General features: G+C 43.1%; 2 protein-coding genes and 1 long non-coding RNA gene across 5 annotated transcripts in view; 2 read left to right on the top strand and 1 right to left on the bottom strand.

Annotated features, from left to right (window-relative positions):
* Nucleotides 1-14,507, top strand: part of LOC106604211 (histone-lysine N-methyltransferase, H3 lysine-36 specific-like) — a 37,568-nt gene extending 23,061 nt beyond the window's left edge. For both annotated transcript variants that reach the window (XM_014198656.2, XM_014198655.2), the window contains exons 14-20: nt 961-1,166; nt 1,424-1,536; nt 2,357-2,626; nt 2,942-3,200; nt 4,035-4,141; nt 6,062-6,272; nt 10,872-14,507. In XM_014198656.2, the coding sequence (XP_014054131.1) occupies nt 961-1,166; nt 1,424-1,536; nt 2,357-2,626; nt 2,942-3,200; nt 4,035-4,141; nt 6,062-6,272; nt 10,872-11,665 (1,960 nt within the window). In that variant the 3' untranslated portion in view covers nt 11,666-14,507. The remainder of the gene's footprint in view (nt 1-960; nt 1,167-1,423; nt 1,537-2,356; nt 2,627-2,941; nt 3,201-4,034; nt 4,142-6,061; nt 6,273-10,871) is intronic.
* A 488-nt stretch (nt 14,508-14,995) lies between these two features.
* On the top strand, nt 14,996-23,405 carry LOC106604197 (pre-mRNA-splicing factor SLU7). The gene is made up of 13 exons (XM_014198629.2): nt 14,996-15,287; nt 15,562-15,748; nt 15,985-16,138; nt 16,315-16,395; nt 16,608-16,841; nt 17,080-17,244; nt 17,404-17,501; nt 18,490-18,557; nt 20,044-20,183; nt 21,926-22,087; nt 22,357-22,461; nt 22,585-22,785; nt 22,900-23,405. Exons 2-13 carry the CDS (start codon nt 15,585-15,587, stop codon nt 23,083-23,085), a joined length of 1,758 nt encoding a protein of 585 aa, XP_014054104.1. The 5' UTR covers nt 14,996-15,287; nt 15,562-15,584; the 3' UTR covers nt 23,086-23,405.
* A 2,140-nt stretch (nt 23,406-25,545) lies between these two features.
* LOC106604198 (uncharacterized) lies at nt 25,546-27,213 on the bottom strand. 2 transcript variants are annotated; one of them, XR_006769819.1, is made up of 3 exons: nt 27,058-27,213; nt 26,127-26,888; nt 25,546-25,915 (listed from the first exon to the last, which is right to left on the bottom strand). It is a non-coding gene; the product is annotated as an uncharacterized lncRNA (long non-coding RNA). The 2 variants fall into 2 exon arrangements; XR_006769818.1 differs by having other exon boundaries at nt 26,127-26,873; nt 27,058-27,210.
* Between the last annotated feature and the right edge of the window lie 730 nt (nt 27,214-27,943).

Below are 27,943 nucleotides of genomic sequence, written 5' to 3'. Positions count from 1 at the left end.
ACATAGAACGCCCACCCAATGTAACACCCTGGCCTAACCAAAATAAAGAACAAAAACACCTCTCTATGGCCAGGGCGTTACACATAGCCACTTCATATGAGCACTCGCTCCGGGAATGGGAAACTTATTCTATTTTATTCAGCTAAGTTCAATTATATATTTTTCTTACTATAAAATCATATAATGTAAAATAATGGCATGGGACTTATAAACATATCTTGTCTGCAACATGAACAAGCCTACAGCCTATGGCATGGAGCATAGCCAGATAACATACAGTACGCCAATTTCATATCCTGTTCTTCTGAAATCTTTAGACCTGCCTAAAATAAATAATGGATTTATTGTGATGGTGTATATTAAATGGATTTATTCTACTTTTTAAATGTAGATGTTCCAAAGGCTCATCAGCAGGTTGGAGGCAAGGAGATGCTAAAAATGTTTATGTTAATTAGCGGTAAATTACCGTGAGTCCAGCGGTCTTTTGCATGACAATAACCAGCGGACAAAATTTCATGACCACCACAGACCTAGATGCTTCCCACAGTTGTGTCAAGTTGGCTGGATGTCCTTTGGGTGGTGAACCATTCTTGATACACACGGGAAACTGTTGAATGTGAAAAACCCAGCAGCGTTGCAGTTCTTCACACAAAGCTGTGCACCTGGCACCTACTACCATACCCCGTTCAAAGTCACTTAAATATTTTGTCTTGCCCATTCACCCTCAATGGCACACATACACAATCCATTTCTCAATTGTCTCAAGGCTTAAAAGTCCTTCTTTAACCCGTCTCCTCCCCTTCATCTACACTGATTGAAGTGGATTTAACATCAATAAGGGATCATAGACTGACCAGGTGAATCTAAGTGAAAGCTATGTCATGGAAAGAGCAGGTGTTCTTAATGTTTTTGTATAATCAGTGTATAATGTAAAATGTGTATCTCCTCTCCTTTGTTCAGGTGGTGGCCTGCGGAGGTGTGTCTTCCTAAGAACGTCCCAGAGAACATCCTCCGTATGAAACACGAGGTGGGGGAGTTCCCCGTTCAGTTCTTTGGTTCTAAGGACTACGCCTGGACCTATCAGGCCAGAGTCTTCCCTTACATGGAGGGAGATGCCAACAACAAGGACAAGATGGGGAAGGGTTGTGACGCCATCTACAAGAAAGGTTAGAAAGAAAACCTCCTTTACCTGGTTATTATAGAATATATGACAAACAATAGACTTCATTTTAGAAAGAAAATACCAAAGAACCTTTCCTATTTAGTGTATTAAAACGCCCTTTTGCCTATTTTGGCACCTTCTAAATGTTTCCTTCAAGTCTTAAACAATAGAGATGTTTCCAGGTACCACATGGCAGGGCTGAAAGTTTGCAATTTGAGATGTATTAGCTAGTTGATAATGCTAACTTCCGTTTCCTCTCAGCTCTGAGTGAAGCAGCTGAGCGGTTCAAAGCGCTTCAGGATGAGAAGGAGATGAGACAGCTTCAGGAGGACAGGAGGAATGACAAGAAACCTCCTCCCTACAGACACATCAAGGTACTGTCCCTTTAAACCTCCTCCCTACAGACACATCAAGGTACTGTCCCTTTAAACCTCCTCCCTGCAGACACATCAAGGTACTGCCCCTTTAAACCTCCTCCCTACAGACACATCAAGGTACTGTCTCTTTAAACCTCCTCCCTACAGACACATCAAGGTACTGTCCCTTTAAACCTCCTCCCTACAGACACATCAGGGTACTGTCTCTTTAAACCTCCTCCCTACAGACACATCAAGGTACTGTCCCTTTAAACCTCCTCCCTACAGACACATCAAGGTACTGCCCCTTTAAACCTCCTCCCTACAGACACCTCAAGGTACTGCCCCTTTAAACCTCCTCCCTACAGACACATCAAGGTACTGTCCCTTTAAACCTCCTCCCTACAGACACCTCAAGGTACTGCCCCTTTAAACATCCTCCCTACAGACACATCAAGGTACTGCCCCTTTAAACCTCCTCCCTACAGACACATCAAGGTACTGCCTCTTTAAACCTCCTCCCTACAGACACCTCAAGGTACTGCCCCTTTAAACCTCCTCCCTACAGACACATCAAGGTACTGCCCCTTTAAACCTCCTCCCTATAGACACCTCAAGGTACTGCCCCTTTAAACCTCCTCCCTACAGACACATCAAGGTACTGCCTTGCATCCCCTGTCTGTCCCTGTCTTTGGTCCCTATTTGATTTGTCCTGCTACAGCTTCTCTCATGTTTGAAGATTGAATAGTACCTCAGTATTTTCACTCAAATCTCTCTTTGAGATCTATGCATAATTCACACAGAAGTCTGAATTGCATCCGCTTATTCTTCCTCTCAGGTGAACCGACCAATCGGCAAGGTCCAGATCATCACGGCGGACCTATCGGAGGTGCCGCGCTGTAACTGCAAGGCGTCTGATGAGAACCCGTGTGGTATGGACTCGGAGTGTATCAACCGCATGTTGATGTATGAGTGCCACCCTCAGGTGTGTCTGGCAGGGGAGAGGTGTCTGAACCAGAGTTACACCAAGAGACAGTACACCCAGGTGGAGATCTTCAGGACCTTGTCACGAGGCTGGGGGCTACGGGGTGTCTCCGACATCAAGAAGGTACAGACTAGTGCATCAAACTACAACTCAAAACAGTTCCTCTTGTGTTTCTGTTTAGAGAACCATTCCGCCTTGTCCCTGCTACGGATCTGCGCTGCTGCCTACATAATTGCCTCTTGTGGGATAAATCAAGTATTTCCAATTGAAATCAATTCCACGGCCCTTTTCACCCGATTGTTCTTTGTTTGTGTCTGTTTTAAGATGTGGGCATACAATAGTATATTTAGCCTCCATACCGCTGTGTCTGGGATGTAAAAGGTGTTGTGTATCAGCTGGATTATAACCTGAGTCTGTGCTCTCCTCCCTCTCTCTTAGGGTGCATTTGTGAATGAGTACGTGGGGGAGGTGATAGACGAGGAGGAGTGTAGAGCCAGGATCAAACATGCTCAAGAGAACGACATCTGTAACTTCTACATGCTCACGCTGGACAAGGACCGGATCATAGATGCTGGGCCCAAGGGGAACCAGGCGAGGTTCATGAATCACTGCTGCCAGCCCAACTGTGAGACCCAGAAGTGGACGGTAAACGGAGACACCAGGGTGGGGCTCTTTGCCCTGGAGGACATCCCCAAAGGTCAGTGGAAGTACCAACAAACCTACTGGAGCCTGGTTCCATTTCTGTAACTAACTCCTGGAGCCTGGTCCCATTTCTGTAACTAAATCCTGGAGCCTGGTTCCATTTCTGTAACTAACTCCTGGACCCTGGTTCCATTTCTGAAACTAACTCCTGGAGCCTGGTCCCATTTCTGTAACTAACTCCTGGACCCTGGTTCCATTTCTGAAACTAACTCCTGGAGCCTGGTCCCATTTCTGTAACTAACTCCTGGACCCTGGTTCCATTTCTCTAACTAACTCCTGGAGCCTGGTTCCATTTCTGTAACTAACTCCTGGAGCCTGGTCCCATTTCTGTAACTAACTCCTGGAGCCTGGTTCCATTTCTGTAACTAACTCCTGGAGCCTGGTTCCATTTCTGTAACTAACTCCTGGACCCTGGTTCCATTTCTCTAACTAACTCCTGGAGCCTGGTCCCATTTCTGAAACTAACTCCTGGATCCTGGTACCATCTCTGTAACTAACTCCTGGATTCTGGGTCCATTTCTGTAACTAACTCCTGGAGCCTGGTTCCATTTCTGTAACTAACTCCTGGAGCCTGGTTCCGTTTCTGTAACTAACTCCTGGAGCCTGGTTCCGTTTCTGTAACTAACTCCACTTCAGGCACTAGGGCTAGTGACCAAAAGTGTCTTTGTAATTTGTAAAGATTCAGAAGGTAACTGCGAAAAGCACGACATAAGAAACAAACCTAATTGTTCCTTAATTATGGACTATGATATCAAATCTGTTTGCTTAATTAGAATAGGAATCAAGCTACCTGTACAGAACCTGGCTGTGTGTTTTTATTTCTGAACAGGTGTGGAGCTGACCTTCAACTACAACCTGGAGTGTCTTGGTAACGGGAAGACGGTGTGTAAATGTGGAGCGTCCAACTGCTCCGGGTTCCTGGGGGTCCGACCAAAGGTAAGGCTCTGAGAGTGACGAATGTCAACATGCAAAACATTTGAATTCAAATTTGACTTGTCTACTAGACACTCTTATCTAGAGAAATGTAAAGTAAGTGCTTTTAGTTGTTTACTGTGTGATGAAGATGAGTTATACTATAAAAAGTAAAGGCAAACTGGTGAATATAGCAGTCTAAAGGTAGACTGGTGAATATAGCAGTCTAAAGGTAGACTGGGGAATATAGCAGTCTAAAGGCAGACTGGGGAATATAGCAGTCTAAAGGCAGACTGGGGAATATAGCAGTCTAAATGTAGACTGGGGAATATAGCAGTCTAAAGGCAGACTGGGGAATATAGCAGTCTAAAGGTAGACTGGGGAATATAGCAGTCTAAAGGTAGACTGAGGAATATAGCAGTCTAAAGGCAGACTGGGGAATATAGCAGTCTAAATGTAGACTGGGGAATATAGCAGTCTAAAGGTAGACTGGGGAATATAGCAGTCTAAAGGTAGACTGGTGAATATAGCAGTCTAAAGGTAGACTGGGGAATATAGCAGTCTAAAGGTAGACTGGGGAATATAGCAGTCTAAAGGCAGACTGGTGAATATAGCAGTCTAAAGGTAGACTGGTGAATATAGCAGTCTAAAGGTAGGCTGGGGAATATAGCAGTCTAAAGGTAGACTGGGGAATATAGCAGTCTAAAGGTAGACTGGGGAATATAGCAGTCTAAAGGTAGACTGGGAATATAGCAGTCTAAAGGTAGACTGGGGAATATAGCAGTCTAAAGGTAGACTGGGGAATATAGCAGTCTAAAGGTAGACTGGTGAATATAGCAGTCTAAAGGTAGACTGGTGAATATAGCAGTCTAAAGGTAGACTGGGGAATATAGCAGTCTAAATGTAGACTGGGGAATATAGCAGTCTAAAGGTAGACTGGGGAATATAGCAGTCTAAAGGTAGACTGGGGAATATAGCAGTCTAAAGGAAGACTGGGGAATATAGCAGTCTAAATGTAGACTGGGGAATATAGCAGTCTAAATGTAGACTGGGGAATATAGCAGTCTAAAGGAAGACTGGGGAATATAGCAGTCTAAATGTAGACTGGGGAATATAGCAGTCTAAATGTAGACTGGGGAATATAGCAGTCTAAATGTAGACTGGGGAATATAGCAGTCTAAAGGTAGACTGGTGAATATAGCAGTCTAAAGGCAGACTGGGGAATATAGCAGTCTAAAGGCAGACTGGTGAATATAGCAGTCTAAAGGTAGACTGGTGAATATAGCAGTCTAAAGGTAGACTGGTGAATATAGCAGTCTAAAGGTAGACTGGGAATATAGCAGTCTAAAGGTAGACTGGTGAATATAGCAGTCTAAAGGTAGACTGGGGAATATAGCAGTCTAAATGTAGACTGGTGAATATAGCAGTCTAAAGGTAGACTGGTGAATATAGCAGTCTAAAGGTAGACTGGTGAATATAGCAGTCTAAAGGTAGACTGGGGAATATAGCAGTCTAAAGGTAGACTGGTGAATATAGCAGTCTAAAGGTAGACGGTGGAATATAGCAGTCTAAAGGCAGACTGGGGAATATAGCAGTCTAAAGGTAGACTGGTGAATATAGCAGTCTAAAGGCAGACTGGTGAATATAGCAGTCTAAAGGTAGACTGGTGAATATAGCAGTCTAAAGGCAGACTGGGGAATATAGCAGTCTAAAGGTAGACTGGTGAATATAGCAGTCTAAAGGCAGACTGGTGAATATAGCAGTCTAAAGGTAGACTGGTGAATATAGCAGTCTAAAGGCAGACTGGGGAATATAGCAGTCTAAAGGTAGACTGGTGAATATAGCAGTCTAAAGGTAGACTGGTGAATATAGCAGTCTAAAGGCAGACTGGTGAATATAGCAGTCTAAAGTAATGGCCTGTGTGTGCATGTGTCTGTCTCCCAGAACCAGCCGTCTAAAGCACGGGAAGGAAGGGAACTAAAGGAGGGCAAGAAGAAGGTTCTGGTGAAGAGGAAGCCTCAGCTGGAGGTGACGAAGGAGAGGGAGGACGAGTGTTTCAGCTGTGGGGACGGAGGACAGATCGTGTCCTGTAAGAAGCCAGGATGTCCCAAGGTCTACCACGCAGACTGTCTCAACCTGGCCAAGAGACCTGCAGGTGAGTGAAGGGGTGAGAAACCACCTCCCCATGAAGGCTCTTTGACCCAAAATGGCTGTTATATTATGTGTGATTATGAATGGGACTTGCCTAAGAGGTTGTCTGTAGATTCTTTTGTCCTTATAATTCATCAGCAAGGGATTTGGACATGGGGGGGTAACTTCCCACTGGGCACACAGCATAATTTCAACATGAATAATTGGGTAATATATGGTTGAAATGTTGGATCAATGAGATTACAACCGACTATATTCACCCACTCAAAAAGACAGTCACCCACTCAAAAAGACAGTCACCCACTCAAAAACACAGTCACCCATTCAAAAAGACAGTCACCCACTCAAAAACACAGTCACCCACTCAAAAAGACAGTCACCCACTCAAAAAGACAGTCACCCACTCAAAAACACAGTCACCCACTCAAAAAGACAGTCACCCACTCAAAAAGACAGTCACCCACTCAAAAACACAGTCACCCACTCAAAAAGACAGCCAAACGTTAGTTGAATTTCCAATTTGGTATTTTATTAGGATCCCCATTAGCTGTTGCAGAAGCAGCAGCTACTCTTCCTGGAGTCCACACAAAACATGAAACATGACATAATACAGAACAAGAACAGCTCAAGGACAGAATTACATACATGTCAAACTATCACTATGCTTTCAACCATCTAAATCGAATTCCAATAGAAAAACAATGTCTGGGTTTTGGTTGAGTTGTCACCCAAATGTCTATCATTGCACTTTCAACCATTTAAAAGCCCAGAAAGTTCAAATGTCAGATATGTTGTTTATTTATACAACAGATTATTGTGTTATCACTGTGCTTCATCTAATAGCACAACCAAATTACCTGGATTCCAGTTAAGATTCCATTAAAAGTATATAGTGCTGTGACCAATGCTTTTTGAGATTCTGATCAGTTTACTACAGGTGTTGTGAAGATCTCCACAGACCTGCGATGACCTATGCGTGCTACCTGGAACATGCATGCTTTATATGATTACATAAGAAGATATTAGTTACAGTAAAATGTGGCCATGAATGTGTTACTCATTTTAAGGTAGAATTTTTGTATTTGTTTTACATTAGCCTTAAAGAGATTCTCCGGAACTTTTGACTCATTTTTAGCCAGTAGTTTTTGAAAGTAGCGCCCACGGTCCGAAAGTGGTCCCCAAAAATTGCGTACTATGTTTCAAATGTGCAGATATGTGCACCATGTCATTGTTCTCTCGTTCTACTGTATCTGGGTCTCGCTGTCTGTCACCCCAATGGCGAGGGGCTGGAGATAATTGGCTGAGACTCGAATTGCTAGGGGGCTGGCCCAAGTGAGGGTAAATGTAGGGAAAATGGCACTGCACAGCTTCCAGAAAACAGTTGCTTTCAAGCTAGGGATTTCATGGCTAATTAATAGATTATGCATGTATGAACTACACATTGACACATCCAGCCCAAAGTGTGAGGTTTAAAAAATACTTACCGGAGCATGTCTTTAACCTTAGGCTATACTGTGTTACAAAACTAGGCCTAATATTAAATTGTGTTTGGTTGTCAATGCAACCAAATATCAACATTTGAAGGAGATTTATCTTCTGCTTGGATAGTTCCATCTGAGCCACAGACAGTCTGGTTTAATTCTTTAACTTAGATTTTTGGTTGAGATGGAGACGTGAATCCAACATTTCAACTGTTAATTTCTAGACAAACTGGAATTAGAGCCAGACTAAATCAGTGGCTGTCACGTCCTGACCAGTAAAGGGGGTTATTTGTTATTGTACTTTGGTCAGGGCGTGGCAGGGGGTGTTTGTTTTATGTGTTTCGGGGTTTTTGGTTTATGTTCTATGTTAGTATATTTCTATGTTTGTTCTAGTGTGTCTATTTCTATGTTTTAAGTTTCTTGGGTTGACCTTCAATTGGAGGCAGCTGTTTCTCGTTGCCTCTAATTGAAGGTCCTATTTAGTAGGGGTGTTTTTCCTGTGTTTTGTGGGTGGTTGTTTCCTGTTTTGTGTATGTTGCACCTGACGGGACTGTTTTCGGTCGTTTGTTGTTTGTAAGTTAAATAAAAGTGAATGTGAGCACGTCACACGCCGCTTCTTGGTCCCCATTAGACGACCCGCGTTACAGTGGCACAGATAGAGCTATCCAAGCAGAAGATACAGTGCAATTGGAAATTTAGACCCCTTGACTTTTTCCACATTTCGTGGCGTTACAGCCTTATTCTAAAATGTATTAAATAAATAGAAATCCTCAATCTACACACAATACCCCATAATGACAAAGCAAAAACAGTGCAATGTATTACAAATAAAAAACTGATATCACATCTCCATAAGTATTTAGACCCTTCTGCAGATCCTCTCAAGCTTAGCCTCGAGTCTTCTTGGGTATGATGCTACAAGCTTGGCGCACCTATATTTGGGGAGTTTCTCCGGTTCTTCTCTGCAGATCCTCTCAAGCTCAGCCTCGAGTCTTCTTGGGTATGATGCTACAAGCTTGGCACACCTGTATTTGGGGAGTTTCTCCCATTCTTCTCTGCAGATCCTCTCAAGCTGCGTCAGGTTGGATGGGAGCGATGCTGCACAGCTATTTTCAGGTCTCTCCAGAGATGTTCGATCGGTTTCAAGTCCGGGCTCTGGCTGGGCCACTCAAGGACATTCAGAGAATTGTTCCGACACCACTCCAGCGTTGTCTTAGCTGTGTGCTTAGGGTCGTTATCCTGTTGGAAGGTGAACCTTCGCCCCAGTCTGAGGTCCTGAGTGCTCTGGAGCAGGTTTTCATCAAGGAGCTCTCTGTACTTTGCTCAGTTCATCTTCCCTCGATCCTGACTAGTCTCCCAGTCCCTGCCGCTGAAAAACATACCCACAGAATGATTCTGCCACCACCATGCTTCACCGTCCTCCAGACGTGACACTTGGCATTCAGGACAAAGGTTTCAATCTTGGTTTCATCAGACCAGAGAATCTTGTTTCTCATGGTCTGAGAGTCATTTAGGTGCCTTTTGGGAAATGCCAAGCAGGCTGTCATGTTCCTTTTCCTGAGAAGTGGCTTCCGTCTGGCCACTCTACCATAAAGGCCTGATTGGTGGAGTGTTGCAGAGAAAGAGTTCTCCCATCTCCACAGAGGAACTCTGGATCTCTGTCACAGTGACCATCGGGTTCTTGGTCACCTCCCTAACCAAGGCCCTTCTCCCCTGATTGCTTAGTTTGGCTGGCGGCCAGGTCTAGGAAGAGTCTTGGTGGTTCCAAACTTCTTCCATTTAAGAATGATGGAGGCCACTGTGTTTTTGGGGACCTTCAATGCTGCAGACATTTTTTGGTCCCCTTCCCCAGATCTGTGCCTCAACACAATCCTGTCATGGAGCTCTAAGGACAATTCCTTCAACCTCATGGCTTGGTTATGGCATTGACATGCACTGTCAACTGTGAGGCCTTATATGGACAGGTAAGTGCCTTTCCAAATCATGTCCAGTCACTTGAATTTACCACAGGTGGACTCCAATCAAGTTGTAGAAACATCTCAAGGATGATCAATGGAAACAGGATGCACCTGAGCTCTATTTCGAGTCTCATAGCAAAGGATCTGAATACATATGTAAATAAGGTATTTCATTTTAATTTGTTTTATACAGTTGCTAAATAAAAAACAGTTTTTGCTTTGTCGTTATGGGGTATTGTGTGTAGATTAATTTAATAAATTGTAGAATAAGGCTGTAATACTTTCCGAATGCACTGTACATCTCCTTCAAATGTTGAAATTTGGTTGCGTTGACAACCAAACACAATTCATCATCACTAAATATCATTAAATATTAAATCAACCAGGGCTTGAAACGCTATGCCTTTTGTATTGTCTATTTTTAGTTGAATCCTTGATTGAATTTAAACAATATCTGTTGATGACTTCCCTAATGCTATGTAGGCCTAAATAGATAAATAATGGTCACATTTAATTTGCTCTGTTAAACCTACCGTTTGGAATGACTTCAATAGCAACAGTGAATCGATTTTGTTTTTAAGTGGAGATCTTTCTAAGATCATTCTCACGATAGCACATTGGTAATAGTCAGTAACAAACAACATAGCTGGGTTTGGTTAAAACCCTGGATGAGAGACCAAAGGGTAGCTGTAGATGAAACAATTCTCCAGTAGGAGGTGCTGCCGAGCCTATAGTTTTTTTTCTTTGGATAGTTGATATAACGTTGAAGAACTGACGTTGTTTTAAAGGTACAAATTCAACATATTTTATACAAGGTTTGTCTAAGTTGAAATGTGGTTACCATGATGACATAATCCTGTGGATGAAATGTCACCCTGAAAACATTTTTTCATTGACTACTTTTTTCAAATCCAATGTATTTTATCCATAGATTCCACGTCACAATACGCTAATAAATGACGCTGAAACAATGTTGATTCAACCAGATTGTGCCCAGTGGGTCAGATTGATTTAGTACATCGGAGAAGGAAAGAAATTGTACTAGTAGTTTTAGCTTTTGTTCAATCCTCAAAGCTGGAGTTTCCTGAAGGAGCGTAAGGATCTGTACTACATGAATGTGTCTGATGATCTCTGTTGTAGCAGTGATTCTGTGTCTATTCTAAGGCCGTTGGGAGTGCCCCTGGCACCAGTGTGACATCTGCGGTCATGAGGCGGCCTCCTTCTGTGAGATGTGTCCCAGCTCCTTCTGCAAGCAGCACCGTGAGGGCTTGCTCTTCATCTCTAAGATAGACGGGCGACTCGCCTGCAACGATCACGACCCCTGTGGACCCGAGCCCCTGGAACCAGGGGAGATCAGGGAGTACGTACCTCCTGGGGGCATGCCTCTCCCTCACCTCCTCACCCACCCCCAGGGTCTGGTCACACCCAGGCCTGGTTCCACCACTGCTGGTTCTATCTCCTCCACGGTTGCCCCAGGCCTGGCACAGGACTCGCTACTGCCCCCTACAGGGAGCCTGTTCCTCAACACCTCCCAGTCCTCCAACACTTTCTCATACGGACCACCTAGCAGTCCCTACATGTCTGATAGTCAAATACTGCACTTCTCCCCTCCTTCTCCCCCCTCCTCCTACAAGGACGAGAAAGAGGAGGAGGATGGAGAGCTGGAAGACGGACAGGTGGGTGGAATAGAAGAGGACGTGGAGGAGGAAGAAGGAGAGGAAGAGGAGGAGGAGGAGGAAGGAGAGGACGAGGAGGAAGAAGAGGCGATGGAGGTATTTGAGGATGAGGAGGAGGAAGAAGAAGATGAGCAGTATGAGGGCGGACTAGGAGAGGAGGAGGAGGAAGGGGGAGATGTGTATGATACCTGGGGGGACTACATGGAGGAGGAGCCAGACGATGAGGGGGAGGTAGAGGGAGAGGAGGAGGAGTGGGGGAGGGTGGAGGACGAAGAGAAATGAACTCCGTTTACATCCCTCCCCCTTGTGTCTTCCATTCCTTCTTAGATCTATCCATCTCTACAAAAATACTGTTTCTCTAGCTCTCATCTCACTAGAGTGACATTCAGATGGACAGACAATGAGAGACAGAGAAAGACAGAGAGAGACAGAGAGAGAGAGATTGTCCTGGTGGTACCAAGTGAAATACGAAGCTGCCTTTGTGTTCGTACTGCATAGCCTTCCTATCCCCAGCACAGCACAGCATAGCACAGTGTGGACTGGACTGGACTAACGTTGTGTAAGGGATAGGAAGTGGTGCTAAGGGGCTGGGAGGACTGCTCCGGTCAGCCTCTGGTCCTTCTGTTGATATGTTATTAGTGTCTGGTGCTGTTTTTCTTCCTCTCAAAAAAGTTGTTTACATTTTTGTTCTTGCTTTTTTTTACAATTGGAAAACAAAAAAGGATGGCCAACCTCACTCAGCCACACCCTGCCTACACCGGCCATGTTGCAAAATAAATGTACAAATACATGTTATTCAATCATTTCATCCACACTGCTCACACACGTCAACTAACCTCTTTGATTCCTAACTCTAAAATACAACTTGGTTATATTTGAGACACTCGATGCGCTGTAAGTCCCACATCTCTCATATCCTTTTTGGTTTTCATGAAGATACAACCCAACATGGTTGCTTGAAAGGAGAAACCTGGAGATATTAATCAAAGATAGCTTGGTTTCCCTTTTTATCTGTGGATTATTCGTTGGAATGGAGCGACACACAGCTAAGAATGGGACCACACGCATGGGCTCCTGAGTGGCTCAGCGGTCTAAGGCACTGCATCTCAGTGCTAGAGGCGTCACTACAGACCCCCTGGTTTGAATCCAAGCTGTATTACAACCGGCCGTGATTGGGAGTCCCATAGGGTGGCGCGCAATTGGCCCAGCATTGTCCAGGTTTGGCCGGTGTAGGCCGTCATTGTAAATAAGAAATTGTTCTTAACTGACTTGCCTAGTTAAATAAAGGTTACATTTTCTTTTCTTTTTACAAAATGATCAGGTAAAATAACAACCCAATGTTCATCTCCCAGGACAAACCGCTAACAACAGCTATCTAGCTTATTGTCCATGAATGTTTCACGTGTGTTTCAACCTGGCCCAAATGAATATAGTTGGATCACAGTTGGTTTTGTTATTTTAACCTGTGTGTCATGGCGTCTAGTCCGGTGTAGCCATGGTGTTAGATTTAGGAGCTCGACCAGTTATCAAGAATAATCAACGATATGCTCTCAATGATCACTGATTTTAAAAAGCCATAACCAACTACTGGTTTGGACTTATAACATTGTTACAAATCAACCCAATGTTGAAATCTAAAGTGCATCTCTTGTGAACGGTAAAGAAATCCCTTTTTGTCTACTGTAAAAGATTGTTGATAAAACTCTCAAAATCCCTGATTTAAGATCCCAGATTGTTTGTTCATTACATTAAGATGTTTATGGCTGGACAAACAGAAACATTCCAAGAGTTCAGAACATCACTCCTGTTAGTTGTGCGCACATCAATGTTTTGACCTCACTTTATGGCTTGTGTTACTGTTCCATCCACAGAATTAGAAGGAAATGAAACACATTCTAGTTCTATGATTCCATCATTAAAGGTCATTCACATGTCACATCTGGCAGGAGAATGTCTATTGTCTGTTTGGGAGATGACACAATGTATATTGTGAGTGAAAGTGATGTATGTTTGAGTGCACGCACATGTCTGCTGTTATAGAATCAAGCAATACTAGTCATGTATTAACTCATGGCCTAAAGAACAGTGCTTTTAGACTTTTTAAAGTAGAGTTTTATACCTCTGAATTGAGTGTTGTGGTGCTGTAAACATTTTAACAAAAAACCCTTAGTATAGACTCTTCATCGTCTGGCTGGAAGGCTGGTTGCTTGCATCACTAAAAGTCAGTTAACTGAAGAGCCAAGCAGAATGTCTCATGTTCTCTGTCATAAGTAATGTTGATTCATCGGGCAGCTTTTCCAACAGGGTGGTTTATCCATCACTCTGAAGCTGTGAAGTGTCCTGAAACATCTGTACATTTTAGAAAGGTTGTTCTGAGACTTTCAGTTCATAACTTTTGTGTAATGTTCTGCTGTATATGTTTTGCATTCAAACATGTAGCAGCACACTTCCAACGCACAAAACACACGGGTCCAGTTTGATTGGTTGCTGGTTATGTTAAATTCCATGAAATAACAATCCTTCCCATGAGTCTCATCCAACGTTTTTGAAATGAGAACACTTTGCTACATTTTCATGAATTTTAGAATTGGTTAAATTGATGTTTAGAATTAGAATGTCAACTATGAGAATCACTAGACAATTGGCCTTACAATCCTGAATATTCAGCCTTTTAAAATAATCAATTGGGTCCAACACATATCAACTAAATGAGAAAATTATGTACTGAATTCCCAAACAGAAGCACTACCATTTTTACATGGCTTGCCCATCAATGTGTCAACAACAAATCTTTCTGCCTCACTCTTGACATCTGGGGCAGATAAATATGTTTTTTTTTTTTGGCTAGTTTTGTATTTCTCAAACCAATATTATCTTTTTTTCTAATGTTTTTGTTTTATTTTTTCCATTGTGTGTTCTGTGATGATGTTTATGCCAACAGGTCTACTTCCAAGAGTTCTCTGGCCCCTCCTGTTTTTTTTAGAGAGCTGAAACACAACCATAGATTTTCTGAAGAAACGGGGGATATGTTTATTGATGCCATGTAGAGAAGACTCATGAACTGAACTGTACTGTACTCCTTTGTGTATAATAAATATTATAAGTAAAGTTTTACAATAGAAAATGTTGTTCTTGTCATTTTTTTTAAATCACTCACCAGTTGTCCACTTTTGAAAGAATATTTACTGATGAACTTATTTTACAATGACTATGAAATGAATCAAAGGACACGTGTCATAAACGTTCCTGTCGGTGGCGAACAAGTCATGGTCATACAACTGGCTCAGCGCAACGATGATAGATATACTGACAAGATGCATATCTCTCCGCCCGAACAATGGGAGTCGTTGTCCACGAAGCGACAGGACGTGCTGTCTAGCTCCCGCCTATCCTTTCTTTTTATTGGTGGAAACATCTCACTGTAATGCATGCATATTTTAGTATTCGATTAAGGTTGTTGACGTCAACCGCCTGTATTCAATGGGGAGAAACGCTATGCTACTATAGCCTCATATCATGAATATGCATAGCCATCCAGGGACAACGCCGATATAAAGTGTTTTCTCTCAAAGTTGCCGGGGAGTCACGTGTTGTACTTATAGCGGTACAAATGTAACAACTTAAAAAATACGAAACTTCTACTCGGTCAAATAAACCTCACGTAGTAAATAAGGCATTCATGTTTTGGTTGACCAAATTCGACCTCAATACAAAAAGTCCTTCCTTGGCCGGGGAAAATACGCCAGCCGCGGAGAGAGGCCGACGTTCCTCTTCCTCTCTGCCAGTGTATGACGTCACTTCCTGGTTTGTGAAATGGCGACGTTCATGTTGTAAACACAAGTCACGAAAGCCACGATTCCAGTCTACGTCTCTAAACGTATCTAATTTTGGTGATCCTGTCAAGGTAAGAAAAACATGCATTTGATCAGAGTGAGTTGTATGGTCTATTTTTGTCAGACCTTCGTCGCTTACTTGAATTATACATAGGGATGCACCAAAGTTAGCTAACCAGCCTGCCAGCGTGTTGGAAACCTTTGTTTTTGTCAATAACTTAAAGCCAGCTAGCTACACCATCAGCCCCGTATCCCTACATAAATCTGCATCATTTTATGAAAGCCACGTATTCGTTTAATAGTAGCTAGGTGACTGATCCAGCTTTGTGTCGTGTGCACTCCCAGCCGGTGACCCCATCACAGTAATCATGCCGGAGGAAGAAGAGGCAGCGACGGCTGCGACCAGCGCCGATGGGGTGGTGGGTCTGGAAGAACCCAAGAAGATGACCAGAGAGGATTGGAGGAAGAAGAAGGAGTTAGAGGAACAGAGAAAACTGGGAAATGCTCCTGCTGAGGTAGATGAAGAGGGAAAGTAAGTAAAATTAGCTGGACCAGTTCACATCAGAGTGGTCACACACACAGCCCAGAACTGGACCTCATCGTCTCTCTGTCGTCTGTTTGTATATAAAGAGCGAGAATCCTCTCTGTTTTCCAGTACTTTGGGCTAGCTAGTCATACCATTCCACACAGAAGAAACCAGCGGGCCAGTGGGTTCTCCTTTTGTGGAAGCATAGTGTGCTGACTAATTGTTCTTCCTTTTGTTTCCAGGGACATCAACCCTCACATTCCCCAGTACATCTCCTCAGTGCCCTGGTACATCGACCCCTCTAAGAGACCCACCTTAAAGCACCAGAGGCCCCAGGAGGAGAGGCAACAACAGTTCTCCTCCATCGAGGAGTGGTACAAGAGAGGGGTGCAAGAGGTGAGCAGATTCAGTGTTGTGATTCAGCTGTCTTCCATTGTAAAGCCTTAACTACAATAAATACTGATGTGCATGTAGCAGTTAAAGCCACGAGCTGAGTTAAGGCATAATTCAGTTGTCTTCCGTTCTAAATCCTTAAACGTATGCCTGATCCCTGACCCTGTATCTCTCTGCAGAAAGCCATCAGCACCAAGTTCAGGAAGGGAGCTTGTGATAACTGCGGTGCCATGACACACAAGAAGAAGGACTGCTTGGAGGTGCTTACCACATTTAGTTTTATTGTCTGCAACCCAAGTGGCATCCTATTGCCTTTATAAAAGTAGTGTACTATATAGGGAATAGGGTTCTGTTTGGATGTAGCCAGAGTATTATGTGCTTGGTTTGGAATCAATGATGATGCTCCACATCTATCTACCTATCCATATATATATCTATCCATTCATCCATCCCTATCCTTACCCCTTTCCAGCGGCCCAGAAAGGTGGGGGCAAAGTTCACAGGTAACGGCATGGCCCCCGACGAACACAGCCAGATCTCTCTGGATCTGGACTACGATGGGAAGAGGGACCGCTGGAACGGCTACGACCCTGAGGATCACATGCGTATTGTGGAGGAGTACGCCAAAGTAGACCAGGCCAAACAAACACTGAAATCTCAGAAACTCCATGAGGAGTTGGCTTCAGGGAAACTCACGGACCAAGCAGTAAGCCATCAGATTTTCTCACATAGCTGTGTTGAATACCACTTATTATTCTACACACTAAATATGTTGCTGAAGACTGCAAATACTGCATTAAATATTGGTCATTGGCACTTTATCCAAAATGAAATAAAATGCATTTGGTTGATTGGTTAATATCAATCTAGTAGGTAAATGCATGCTATATGCTTGTCAGTTTTCTGGTGGTGTGTGTTGATATACTCTTCTCTGTTTCCTGTAGAGCTCCTCAAGAAAGTGGGATGATGGCGAACGCACACAGGAGCAAAACAGTGAGGATGAGGATGAAGATAAGTACGCTGATGACATCGACATGCCGGGACAGAACTTTGACTCCAAGAGACGAATCACAGTCAGAAACCTGCGTATCAGAGAAGACATCGCTAAGGTGAGTCCAGTCATAAATGTTTTGTGAGCCTTCCTACATTGGGCATCTCAATCTGTTTTTCCCCTCATCACCCATAGAAGTTACACATTTGTAATTATGACAAGTTTTGATGAAGAAGTATTTGTTAACTTATGCGTTTGTGTACTTTGCGCCCCGTAGTACTTGAGAAATCTGGATCCAGACTCGGCTTACTACGACCCCAAGACTCGAGCCATGAGAGAGAACCCCTACCAGAACACTGGCATGGTTCCTGAAGAGTAGGTTACAGTTCCTTTAACTATAGTGCTGAGCGACTAACCAACATGTAGGTTATTTTTTCAGTTTAAAAGAAATTGACAAAAGTTGGTTAAACTATTTGAATACCATTTAGTTCTTTTTTTGTGTGTGTGAGATCAATGCGATGATGACTTGGAATTAAATAATAAAGTCTTAAAATAAAATGTAATATACACAACAACTCTGGGGGCTCCCGAGTGGCGCAGCGGTCGAAGGCACTGCATCTCAGTGCTAGAGGCGTCACTACAGACCCTGGTTCGATTCCAGGCTGTATCACTACCGGCCGTGATTGGGAGTCCCATAGGGCGGCGCACAATTAGCCCAGCGTCGTCCGGGTTAGGGTTTGGCCGGGGTAGGCCGTCGGTAGTAAATAAGAATTTGTTCTTAACTGACTTGCCTAGTTAAATAAAGGTTTACTAACATATTTCATTTAAAAAAAAAAAAATGTATGTGAGTAAATGATGGTTAATAAGTGATAAGCAGTAATGAGCAGTCACTACCATCAGGGGACTTTATTCTGTGTTGTTACAGAATTAAACCCACATAATGCATAGTGCATTTAATGTGAGAAATGAAAAGTCGGTATTATTGTTTAATAATCAAAACCGAACCGACCTTAACAAGCACTAATCTCTCGGCACTATTTAGCTAATGACCCCCCATGAGTAAAACCCCTATCAGAACACTGGCATGGTGTCTGAACACTAGGTTACTATTCCTATAACTAACAGTCTAACTTCATGTCATGAATCTCTAATTACATATCATGAGTCTTAAACCATGTGTTATGATTTTGTAATTACATGTTCCAAATCACTAAATACATGTCATGAATGCTGAAGTGAAAATGCTTATATTTTCTTTCACTGTGTCTTTGGGATGTGTCTGAAAGAATGCTTTGTCGTCACTGAGAGATCTCCTAACTGTCTTCCTAAATGTGTGTCTGTCTGTGTCCTGTTTATTTGGCAGTGTGGGGTTCGCAGGAGACAACTTTGTACGTTACTCTGGAGACACCGTAACCATGGCTCAGACACAGCGTGAGTCAGTCTCTCTTTCCTGCCAACAACCCAACAGGGCTTTCTCTGAGGTTCTAAACACAGAGACCCAACATCGCAAGACGTCCGGGAACGCTTGCAAAGCATACTCGGCAGACCAAGGGGCAAATTCTTCCATAGTTGTTAATTTTCTCGATTTCTAAAGGCACAACCTAGACTTGAGCCAATGTCTTAAAGGGATACTTCCTGAATTTTGGCAATTAAGCCCTTTATCTACTTCCCCAGAGTCAGATGAACTTGTTGATACCATTTTTATTATCTGTGTCCATTATGAAGGAGGTCTAGAGGTAGTTTCGAGAGCCAATGTTAACTAGCGTCATGCTAGCTGTTCCCGTAGACATCCAGTCATTGAGCTAACGCTAGTTAGCAACTTCAAACTGCACGTATAGACAAAAATGGTATCCACAAGTTAATCTGACTCTGGGGAAGTAGATAAAGGGCTTCATTGCACAAATCCAGAATTATCCCTTTAAGTAACTGAACATGTTTTTAATCCAACCTCGTCAAAGTGACAAACTGACACATTTTCGTCAAAAATTAAGTTATATCGAGGTATTTCTATTGGACAATCAGTTTCTACATACACTATATATGCAAAAGTATGCGGACACCCCTTAAAACATGTGAATTCGGCTATTTCAGCCACACCCGTTGCTGACAGGTGTATAAAATTCAGCACACAGCCAAGCAATCTCCATAGACAAACATTGGCAGTAGAATGGTCTTACTGAAGAGCCGTCATAGGATGCCACCTTTCCAACAAGTCAGTTCGTTAAATTTCTGCCCTGCTAGAGCTGCCCCGGTCAACTGTAAGTGCTGTTATTAAGAAGTGGAAACGTCTAGGAGCAACAACGGCTCAGTCATGAAGTGGTAGGCCACACGAGCTCACAGAACGGGACCGCAGAGTGCTGAAGCATGTAGTACGTAAAAATAGTCTGTCCTTGGTTGCAATACTTACTACTGAGTTCCAAACTGCCTCTGGAAGCAACGTCAGCACAAGAACTGTTCGTCGGGAGCTTCATGAAATGGGTTTCCATGGCCGAGCAACCGCACACAAGCCTAAGATCACCATGCGCAAGCCAAGCATCGAGTGGTGTAAAGCTCACCAACGTTGGACTCTGGAGCAGTGGAAATGCGTTACAACATCTAGTGGAAAGCCTTCCCAGAAGAGTGGAGGCTTTTATAGCAGCAAAAGGGGGGACCAACTCCATATGAATGCCAGTGATTTTGGAATGAGATGTTCGACGAGCAGGTGTCCACATACTTTTGGTCATCTAGTGTATCTTCATATTAAACCATATTTGTTCATATTTTCTCCCATATTTCCCCACTTCTCATCTATTAGGCTCATAAAATGGTATCCATAGAGAGAGCATCCTAATGCCAGTATTCTTCATAGTTAGTCTAGCAAAGAGATTGTATGGAACTAAACATACTTCCTCCCCTCTCATCTCCTCCATCTCTCCAGTCTTTGCATGGGAGGCCTATGATAAGGGCTCTGAGGTGCACCTCCAAGCCGACCCCACCAAGCTGGAGCTGCTGCACCAGTCCTTCAAGGTCAAGAAGGAGGATTTCAAGGACAAACAGAAGGAGACTATCCTGGATAAGGTACAGAATAAATACACTACAATCCAGCCTCATTTTCAATGTAGATAAACTGCATGCAGAAAGTTGTGAACCCCATAAAAGTGTCATCAATGTAATAAACATGATTTCAAGTTCCTCATACAGCAGGGTTTGGATTAATTCTACTTATTCAATTCCCCCTCCTTGTAAATTCTATTTAATTAAATTCTAATTCCAGGTCAGTCTTTAAATTGAGATAAATAAATTTGGGGTGACAGCGTAGCCTAGTGGTTAGAGCGTTGGACTAGTAACCGAAAGGTTGCAAGATCGAATCCGCGAGCTGACAAGGTACAAATCTGTCGTGCTACCCTTGAACAAGGCAGTTAACCCACTGTTCCTAGGCCGTCATTGTAAATAAGAATTTGTTCTTAACTGACTTGCCTAGTTAAATAAAGGTAAAAAAAAAAATAATAATTCCAATGTTAGGTCAATTCCAATAATTCATTCAATAATTAAATTCCCAATTCAATATTATCCCCAAAAATGTAAGCTTAAATAATTAAAAACAAATCCTACTGTCCATTTTTGATACTAAGTACATTAATTCCTTTAACTGGGAAATGTACAAATATTGAATTTCAATTCCAAAGATTAAATGTTTTCACAATTCCAATTCAAACAGTCCAAACAAGTCTAATTCAATTCTATAACTTAAAGATAGTTGAAATTGAATTCAATGTAAATTATTCGCTTTGAGTGAATTAAATTGGAATTTCAAATGAAATTGGAATTGACCCCCAACCCTGTCATACATTAGTTAATGGTATAACTGTTTCATTCTTGTTTGTTTGTTGATGGTCCTATTGAAAAACTGTTACTCCTGTGTGTTCTGACTGTTACTCCTGTGTGTACTGACTGTTACTCCTGTGTGTACTGACTGTTACTCCTGTGTGTACTGACTGTTACTCCTGTGTGTTCTGACTGTTACTCCTGTGTGTACTGACTGTTACTCCTGTGTGTACTGACTGTTACTCCTGTGTGTACTGACTGTTACTCCTGTGTGTACTGACTGTTACTCCTGTGTGTACTGACTGTTACTCCTGTGTGTACTGACTGTTACTCCTGTGTGTACTGACTGTTACTCCTGTGTGTACTGACTGTTACTCCTGTGTGTACTGACTGTTACTCCTGTGTGTACTGACTGTTACTCCTGTGTGTACTGACTGTTACTCCTGTGTGTACTGACTGTTACTCCTGTGTGTACTGACTGTTACTCCTGTGTGTACTGACTGTTACTCCTGTGTGTACTGACTGTTACTCCTGTGTGTACTGACTGTTACTCCTGTGTGTACTGACTGTTACTCCTGTGTGTACTGACTGTTACTCCTGTGTGTACTGACTGTTACTCCTGTGTGTACTGACTGTTACTCCTGTGTGTACTGACTGTTACTCCTGTGTGTACTGACTGTTACTCCTGTGTGTACTGACTGTTACTCCTGTGTGTACTGACTGTTACTCCTGTGTGTACTGACTGTTACTCCTGTGTGTACTGACTGTTACTCCTGTGTGTACTGACTGTTACTCCTGTGTGTACTGACTGTTACTCCTGTGTGTACTGACTGTTACTCCTGTGTGTACTGACTGTTACTCCTGTGTGTACTGACTGTTACTCCTGTGTGTACTGACTGTTACTCCTGTGTGTACTGACTGTTACTCCTGTGTGTACTGACTGTTACTCCTGTGTGTTCTGACTGTTACTCCTGTGTGTTCTGACTGTGTCTCAGTACGGGGGTGAGGAGCACCTGGACGCCCCCCCCAGAGAGCTGCTGCTGGCCCAGACTGAGGACTACGTGGAGTACAGTCGTCACGGTGCCGTGCTGAAGGGACAGGAGAAGGCTGTGGCACGCTCCAAATACGAAGAGGACGTACTCATCCAGAACCACGCGGTGAGGCGTCTAGAACAGACTAACCCCGTAGAGATGAGTGCAGTCAGAACAGTCTCCGGTTAGACAGGAACCTTTGGAGTGTTCTTGAACGACCCTCTTGTGGAGGAGCACAGTGCTGGTGTTTTTAGAAGGACTTTGTCAGACAATAACAATTGGAGTGTTCAAGAACTGTGCCAACTAAAAAAGAGTAAAGGACAGTATTAAGGTTGTACAGTAGCATCTATTCAGATATGCATACTTACAGGGGTTTCTGGGTTTTTGCTTTGCAGTGTATCTGGGGGTCATACTGGAGAGAAGGCTGCTGGGGCTTTAAGTGCTGCCACTCCATGGTCAAACAGAGCTACTGCACAGGCGAGGCTGGCATCAAAACTACGGTCGGTATTCCACTAATCATCAGTCATGTTTGAGCCTTGGGTAATGTGATTTCCGTAGTCAATTATAAACACTCAAGTTTTTTTTACCCGGATGAGATGATTGACAGGTATCTCCCCCTATAGAGCTCCTCGGCCTGTGTTCCGTTTGAGGAGGGACTTGAGCAGGAGGAAGAGAAGGAGCCTAAGACTCTACTGGAGATGCACAGGGAGAAACTTAAAGAGAAGAAGAAGAAGAAAAAGAAGCAGAAGAAGAAGAAGCGCGGCTCAGACAGCAGCGACTCTGAGGAGGAAGATGAGGAGAAGAAGAAACAGAAACTGAACAAGGTGAACTTTGACTTCTTTGCTTTGATATGTGTCCGTGCCTGTGTGTTTATGTACATGTCAGTACACTCTCATCCTCCTACCTCCCCCTTACCCCCTACCTCCCTCTCGCCCCAGGCCCTGGCTGCAGAGGACGTGCGTCTGAAGCAGGTAGAGGAGATGATGAAGGTGGATGAGAGGAAGAGGAAGTACAACAGCCTGCAGGAGATCAAGGAGCCAACGGAGGAGGAGATGGAGGCCTTCAGGATGAAACGCTCCAGGGAAGACGACCCCATGGCCAACTTCCTGGAGCTGGGACAGTGATAAGAGGGATAGTGACAACCCCATACTCTATGCTCGCCCCTGCCTACAGTATACCCTCTACCATCTCCTCCCACCCCTGTACCCCTTCTCCTCCCACCTCTGTACCCTCTCCTATACCCCTACCCCCTGTACCCGTCTTCTCCCACCCCTGTACCCTACCCTCTACTCCCCTAAATCCCTTCCCTCCTCTCCTACCCCTACCCCTATCCTCTCCTAACCCCCTACCCTCTCCTACCTCTACACTATCCTCTCCTACCTCCTACCCCCTACCCTCTCCTCCTACCTCTACACTATTCTCTCCTAACCCCTACCCTCTCCTCCTACCTCTACCCTCTCCCCCCCATCCCCTACCCTCTCCTCCTACCTCTACCCTATTCTCTCCTAACCCCTACCCTCTCCTCCTACCTCTACCCTATTCTCTCCTACCCCTACCCTCTCCTCCTACCTCTACACTATTCTCTCCTAACCCCTACCCTCTCCTCCTACCTCTACCCTATTCTCTCCTAACCCCTACCCTCTCCTCCTACCTCTACCCTATTCTCTCCTACCCCTACCCTCTCCTCCTACCTCTACACTATTCTCTCCTAACCCCTACCCTCTCCTCCTACCTCTACACTATTCTCTCCTACCCCCTACCCTCTCCTCCTACCTCTACACTATTCTCTCCTAACCCCTACCCTCTCCTCCTACCTCTACACTATTCTCTCCTACCCCCTACCCTCTCCTCCTACCTCTACCCTATTCTCTCCTAACCCCTACCCTCTCCTCCTACCTCTACACTATTCTCTCCCTATCCCCTACCCTCCCCTCCTACCTCTACACTATTCTCTCCTATCCCCTACCCTCTCCTCCTACCTCTACCCTATTCTCTCCTACCCCCTACCCTCTCCTCCTACCTCCTCCTATCACACTCTGGAACCCAACCTCCTGTTCTTTGGTTAATGTTCTTACTCCTCAAGATCATGGTTGTCTTTTTATTATTAAGTCTATCAATGTGGTAGAATGTTATTTTCTTTCATATTTGTACATTTAGAATGAATTTTGAACTTTCAAACGACCGTTTATCCAATAAAAAGCATGACTTCCCTTGGTTCTCTTTTACGGGCATGATACACTAGCACAGGATGCCGCGCGGTGAAACACCGTTTCCCCATTCATTTCAATGGAAGGAAAGCGGAGAGGGCGGTGCGAAGGTGGCGAAAAAGTTACAACTTTTACCAACTTTGTGAAAATCACCAGCGGCGTCCGCTGAGCGATGACCAATCATATTGAGCGGTTTCCATGACGAATTTGAAGCTGTGCGACCCAAGGCAGGAGACTCTTCAGGGAAGATGGCTGACAAAAATACTAGGATGGAAGCAAATGTAAGTGATTATAACGAATCATGCCCCCCAAAAAATACTGTTGAGAGGAATATGTTAGTTAATGTAGAGACAAACGATTATGCATATTTTTTAATCATGAAGTTAACTTACGAAAATCGCGATTTAGCAAGCTAGCTGACTAGCTAACATTAACCAGCTAGCTGGCTAGCTTTATGGGTGGTCTGACATGTGTATGAAATTGTAATTCTGGTTTGTTTTTAGGGACTCCTGAAACAACCAGCAAACCAGGCTGTCGTCTTGTGAAACAGTGGATGTAAAGAATCTAGCTAGCTAAAGCGTTTACTGCAAATTGAATGTACAATTTTGTAAGCTTGCTTTGCTGATATTTGCCATGCAATGCAGATAGATGAAATAACGCAGCTAGCTATGTTCTTGCTTATTATGCAGTGGATTATAAAAAATACCTGTATGCCTATGGATGTGTAGCTAGCTATCTAGCTGATCTGTGTATGGACCCAAACGTTTGATATACATATTAGTTCAGAACCTAGCTATGAACCTCAGCTATCATAGCCAGTTGTATCAACTTCACAACAGTCTGAATGACATTAATGAAGCCTATGGATTGAGTATAGTATAATATAACTTTGTGCCAAGGATGCAAGTCGTATATACATGTATTTATTACCATGCATGAGATCCCCACATTGTAGCCTGTACATTTAATATATTCACTGACCATGTACTCTACCTTGGCAAATAAAAGTGCAGTTCAGGTATAAAAGACAGATTATTTTTCACTCATATCCAATACCAGGAGTATCACATTCCAGTCTTTGTATGATGCTGTGTCTGCATGTATGTATTACAATTATACACTTCAGCAGTGTTTACCAATCTTGGTCCTGGGACATCAATGGTTACACATTGTAACTATGCATTAGACTAGAAACATGATTTAACTACTTAAAGGCTGATTTGTAAATCATATATGGAAATATAATTTAACATTACACTACACTTCCTAATCATCATGTAAATACTCTAAAACTGGTTCATCTCAATATCTGATGCCCTTCATCTGCATTGATCTGATAAACAGGATAGGTATAGTATTAAATCAAATGAGACCTCATTTTAACCAGTAGAGAATGTGAAACACTTTATTGAAAGTGCATTATCAAAGGGTTATAAATACATGCATTACAAATATAATTGTAATATTACAAATACAAATTCAATCTGTACTTCAATGCACATCTGTTGTGCATTATAATGCACAGGAAGAAAGGTGGCGAGAGGTGTAAAAGACAAAGGGAAAGAGTTATGAACTTAGGAGCAGGGAAGGCAGCATATGGTTAATGAATCAGTGCAACTCAAATATTTTCTCATTTCATCACAATTATATAATAGTGTCTCTAGTCAGCCCGAAGGTTATCTTAAGAGTGGGTGAGGTGGCGATGATGGGAATGGGGGTTGGCATCCTCTCTCACATCAAAACGTATCTGCAGACGAGAGACAGATGGAGAGAGAGAGCATGTTTAAGACTTGTTTTTATTTTTTATTCTAACGTTGTTAGTTATCATAATCATCAGGAGGTGAAATGCAAAACTGACCTTGGATCATTAACTCTGGGACTACTCCATCTCTCTGTATTTCAATGTCAAGCATCTCTTTAATAATACTTCCTGTTGACCTGACCAAGTGACCTCTCACCTCTGATCACGCTGTGTCCTCTATGTGTCATCCAGTTCAGATTCGGGAGGGGTTCACCGACACAGCTGATATAACCTAGAGGATTTAGGGAGAAGAGGAGAGAGGGATGAAGTAAAGGAGAGAGAGTTATTGAGAAAATAAGGTAGTTAAAGAGTCAGTGTTCAACAGGAAACTGTGTGTGACCTCACTGGTGTCCACACTAAGTGGCTGCAGAGTACTTTATGCTGAAAAACATGAACGGACACGCGAGGACAAACAATATAGCGTAGTTATAGAAATAATGAAGTGTCTTACCATGGTTGGTCCTCTTGCCTATTCTTTGAAGGTGGAAGGAGCCACAGTTATACACCTGAGCCTGCACAACACTATCCATCAATCAGATTGATACATGTGTGTGGGTTATAGGGTGTCTAATTGTTCAACATTTTTTTCAATATGGGTGATTTATAATAGCCTGTTTTGTTTTTGTACAGACATCACACCCTTACCTAAACAGCACCCTCACCTGAGAATTAGAAATCAAAAGGAGAGAAACTGGGAATTGAATAACTGCAGTTGACATAGTTAAGTAAATGGAAGAATACTCTTATTGCAATGTGAATGGCTCTTAAAAGAGCCTTTGGTTGTGGATAGTGTAGTCTATGGTGTTGCCAGGGAACAGCACCCTCTTCGAAGAAGTAGGAGGTGAAGATCTCCCGCACACGGATTGCCTCTTGCTGCGTTGTTGGACCCCATCCTTGAAACATCCTGCAGAGCAGCAGCCTGATATTTCATTCACTTAGCTAGCTGTCTATACAGTATGTGAAGTTTGCTAGATAGCTAGCTAGCCAACTAGCTAGCACATTTAGCAGCTCATTTGAGTTAGCCTGCACTGTAGGTAGTTAGATAATAATCATTTTTTTAAAAAATTTTCTAAAATTCATTTACTTACTTGAATTGGTTCTCCTAGCCATGTGGACAATTGGAAACAGGGCAGCAAAGTTTGTTTGTCACCAGAGCGTTTTAGAGGATATTACTATTGAACTATGTATCCATTTAATAACCCGACCTTCATACAAACTTGCTATGCTGAATTCCTGACACAATCGAACATGCTGCTATATGCTGCCAGCACGCCCACAAGCGAGTCACACTGGGCGGCCTAAGCGGCACGAGGCAATTTACCGCTATCTAGTGTACATTCACCATTAGTGACAATTGATGGAATAAATACATTTTATATATTCCCATTCTGTTTGTGAATAATTTAACTCAGTACGCACTGAAAATGTCATATATCACTGAAAGTATAGGTGATGTAAGTGCTGTGTAAAGAAAATAAATTGGCTCACACTTTTGGTACCTAAGAAGTGCCAAGCACTGCAGACAAATAGTTGCTGCAAAAATACTTAGCTTGGCCCATGTCTGGTATGGGTTTGTGCTTGTCTCATCAGTGGAACCTGAAACAGGACATGGGAGAGAGACCTCTACACGCATCATCTTCGATCTTCTGATTCACAAACCAACAATGTCATTGTTCAATGGTCCCCATCTCTGGAATAGTTATATATTAGCTGTTTCTTTGCATGCCAATTAGTTTGAGGGCTTAATCACAATTTTATCATGTGTTTTATTTAGTTGACATTGTGGTTTTATTCTGTGAAGCATTGCCAACACAGTGCTTCACCCTCTTCTTCCAGCGGGGACATTTTGATGGGTTTTCTCTGGTTCTTGTGTCTGGACACATCTGGTAATCCTCAGAGTTTTTGCATGGAGCCGCCTTGAATGATCTTTGTTTTTCAGATTTCTCATTGTTATGGTGATAACCTGAGAAGTTG

Source organism: Salmo salar, chromosome ssa05, assembly GCF_905237065.1.
Source record: "Salmo salar chromosome ssa05, Ssal_v3.1, whole genome shotgun sequence".
In the NCBI taxonomy this organism is placed as follows: Eukaryota; Metazoa; Chordata; class Actinopteri; order Salmoniformes; family Salmonidae; genus Salmo; species Salmo salar.
This window is presented reverse-complemented; position numbering and strand designations above follow the sequence as displayed.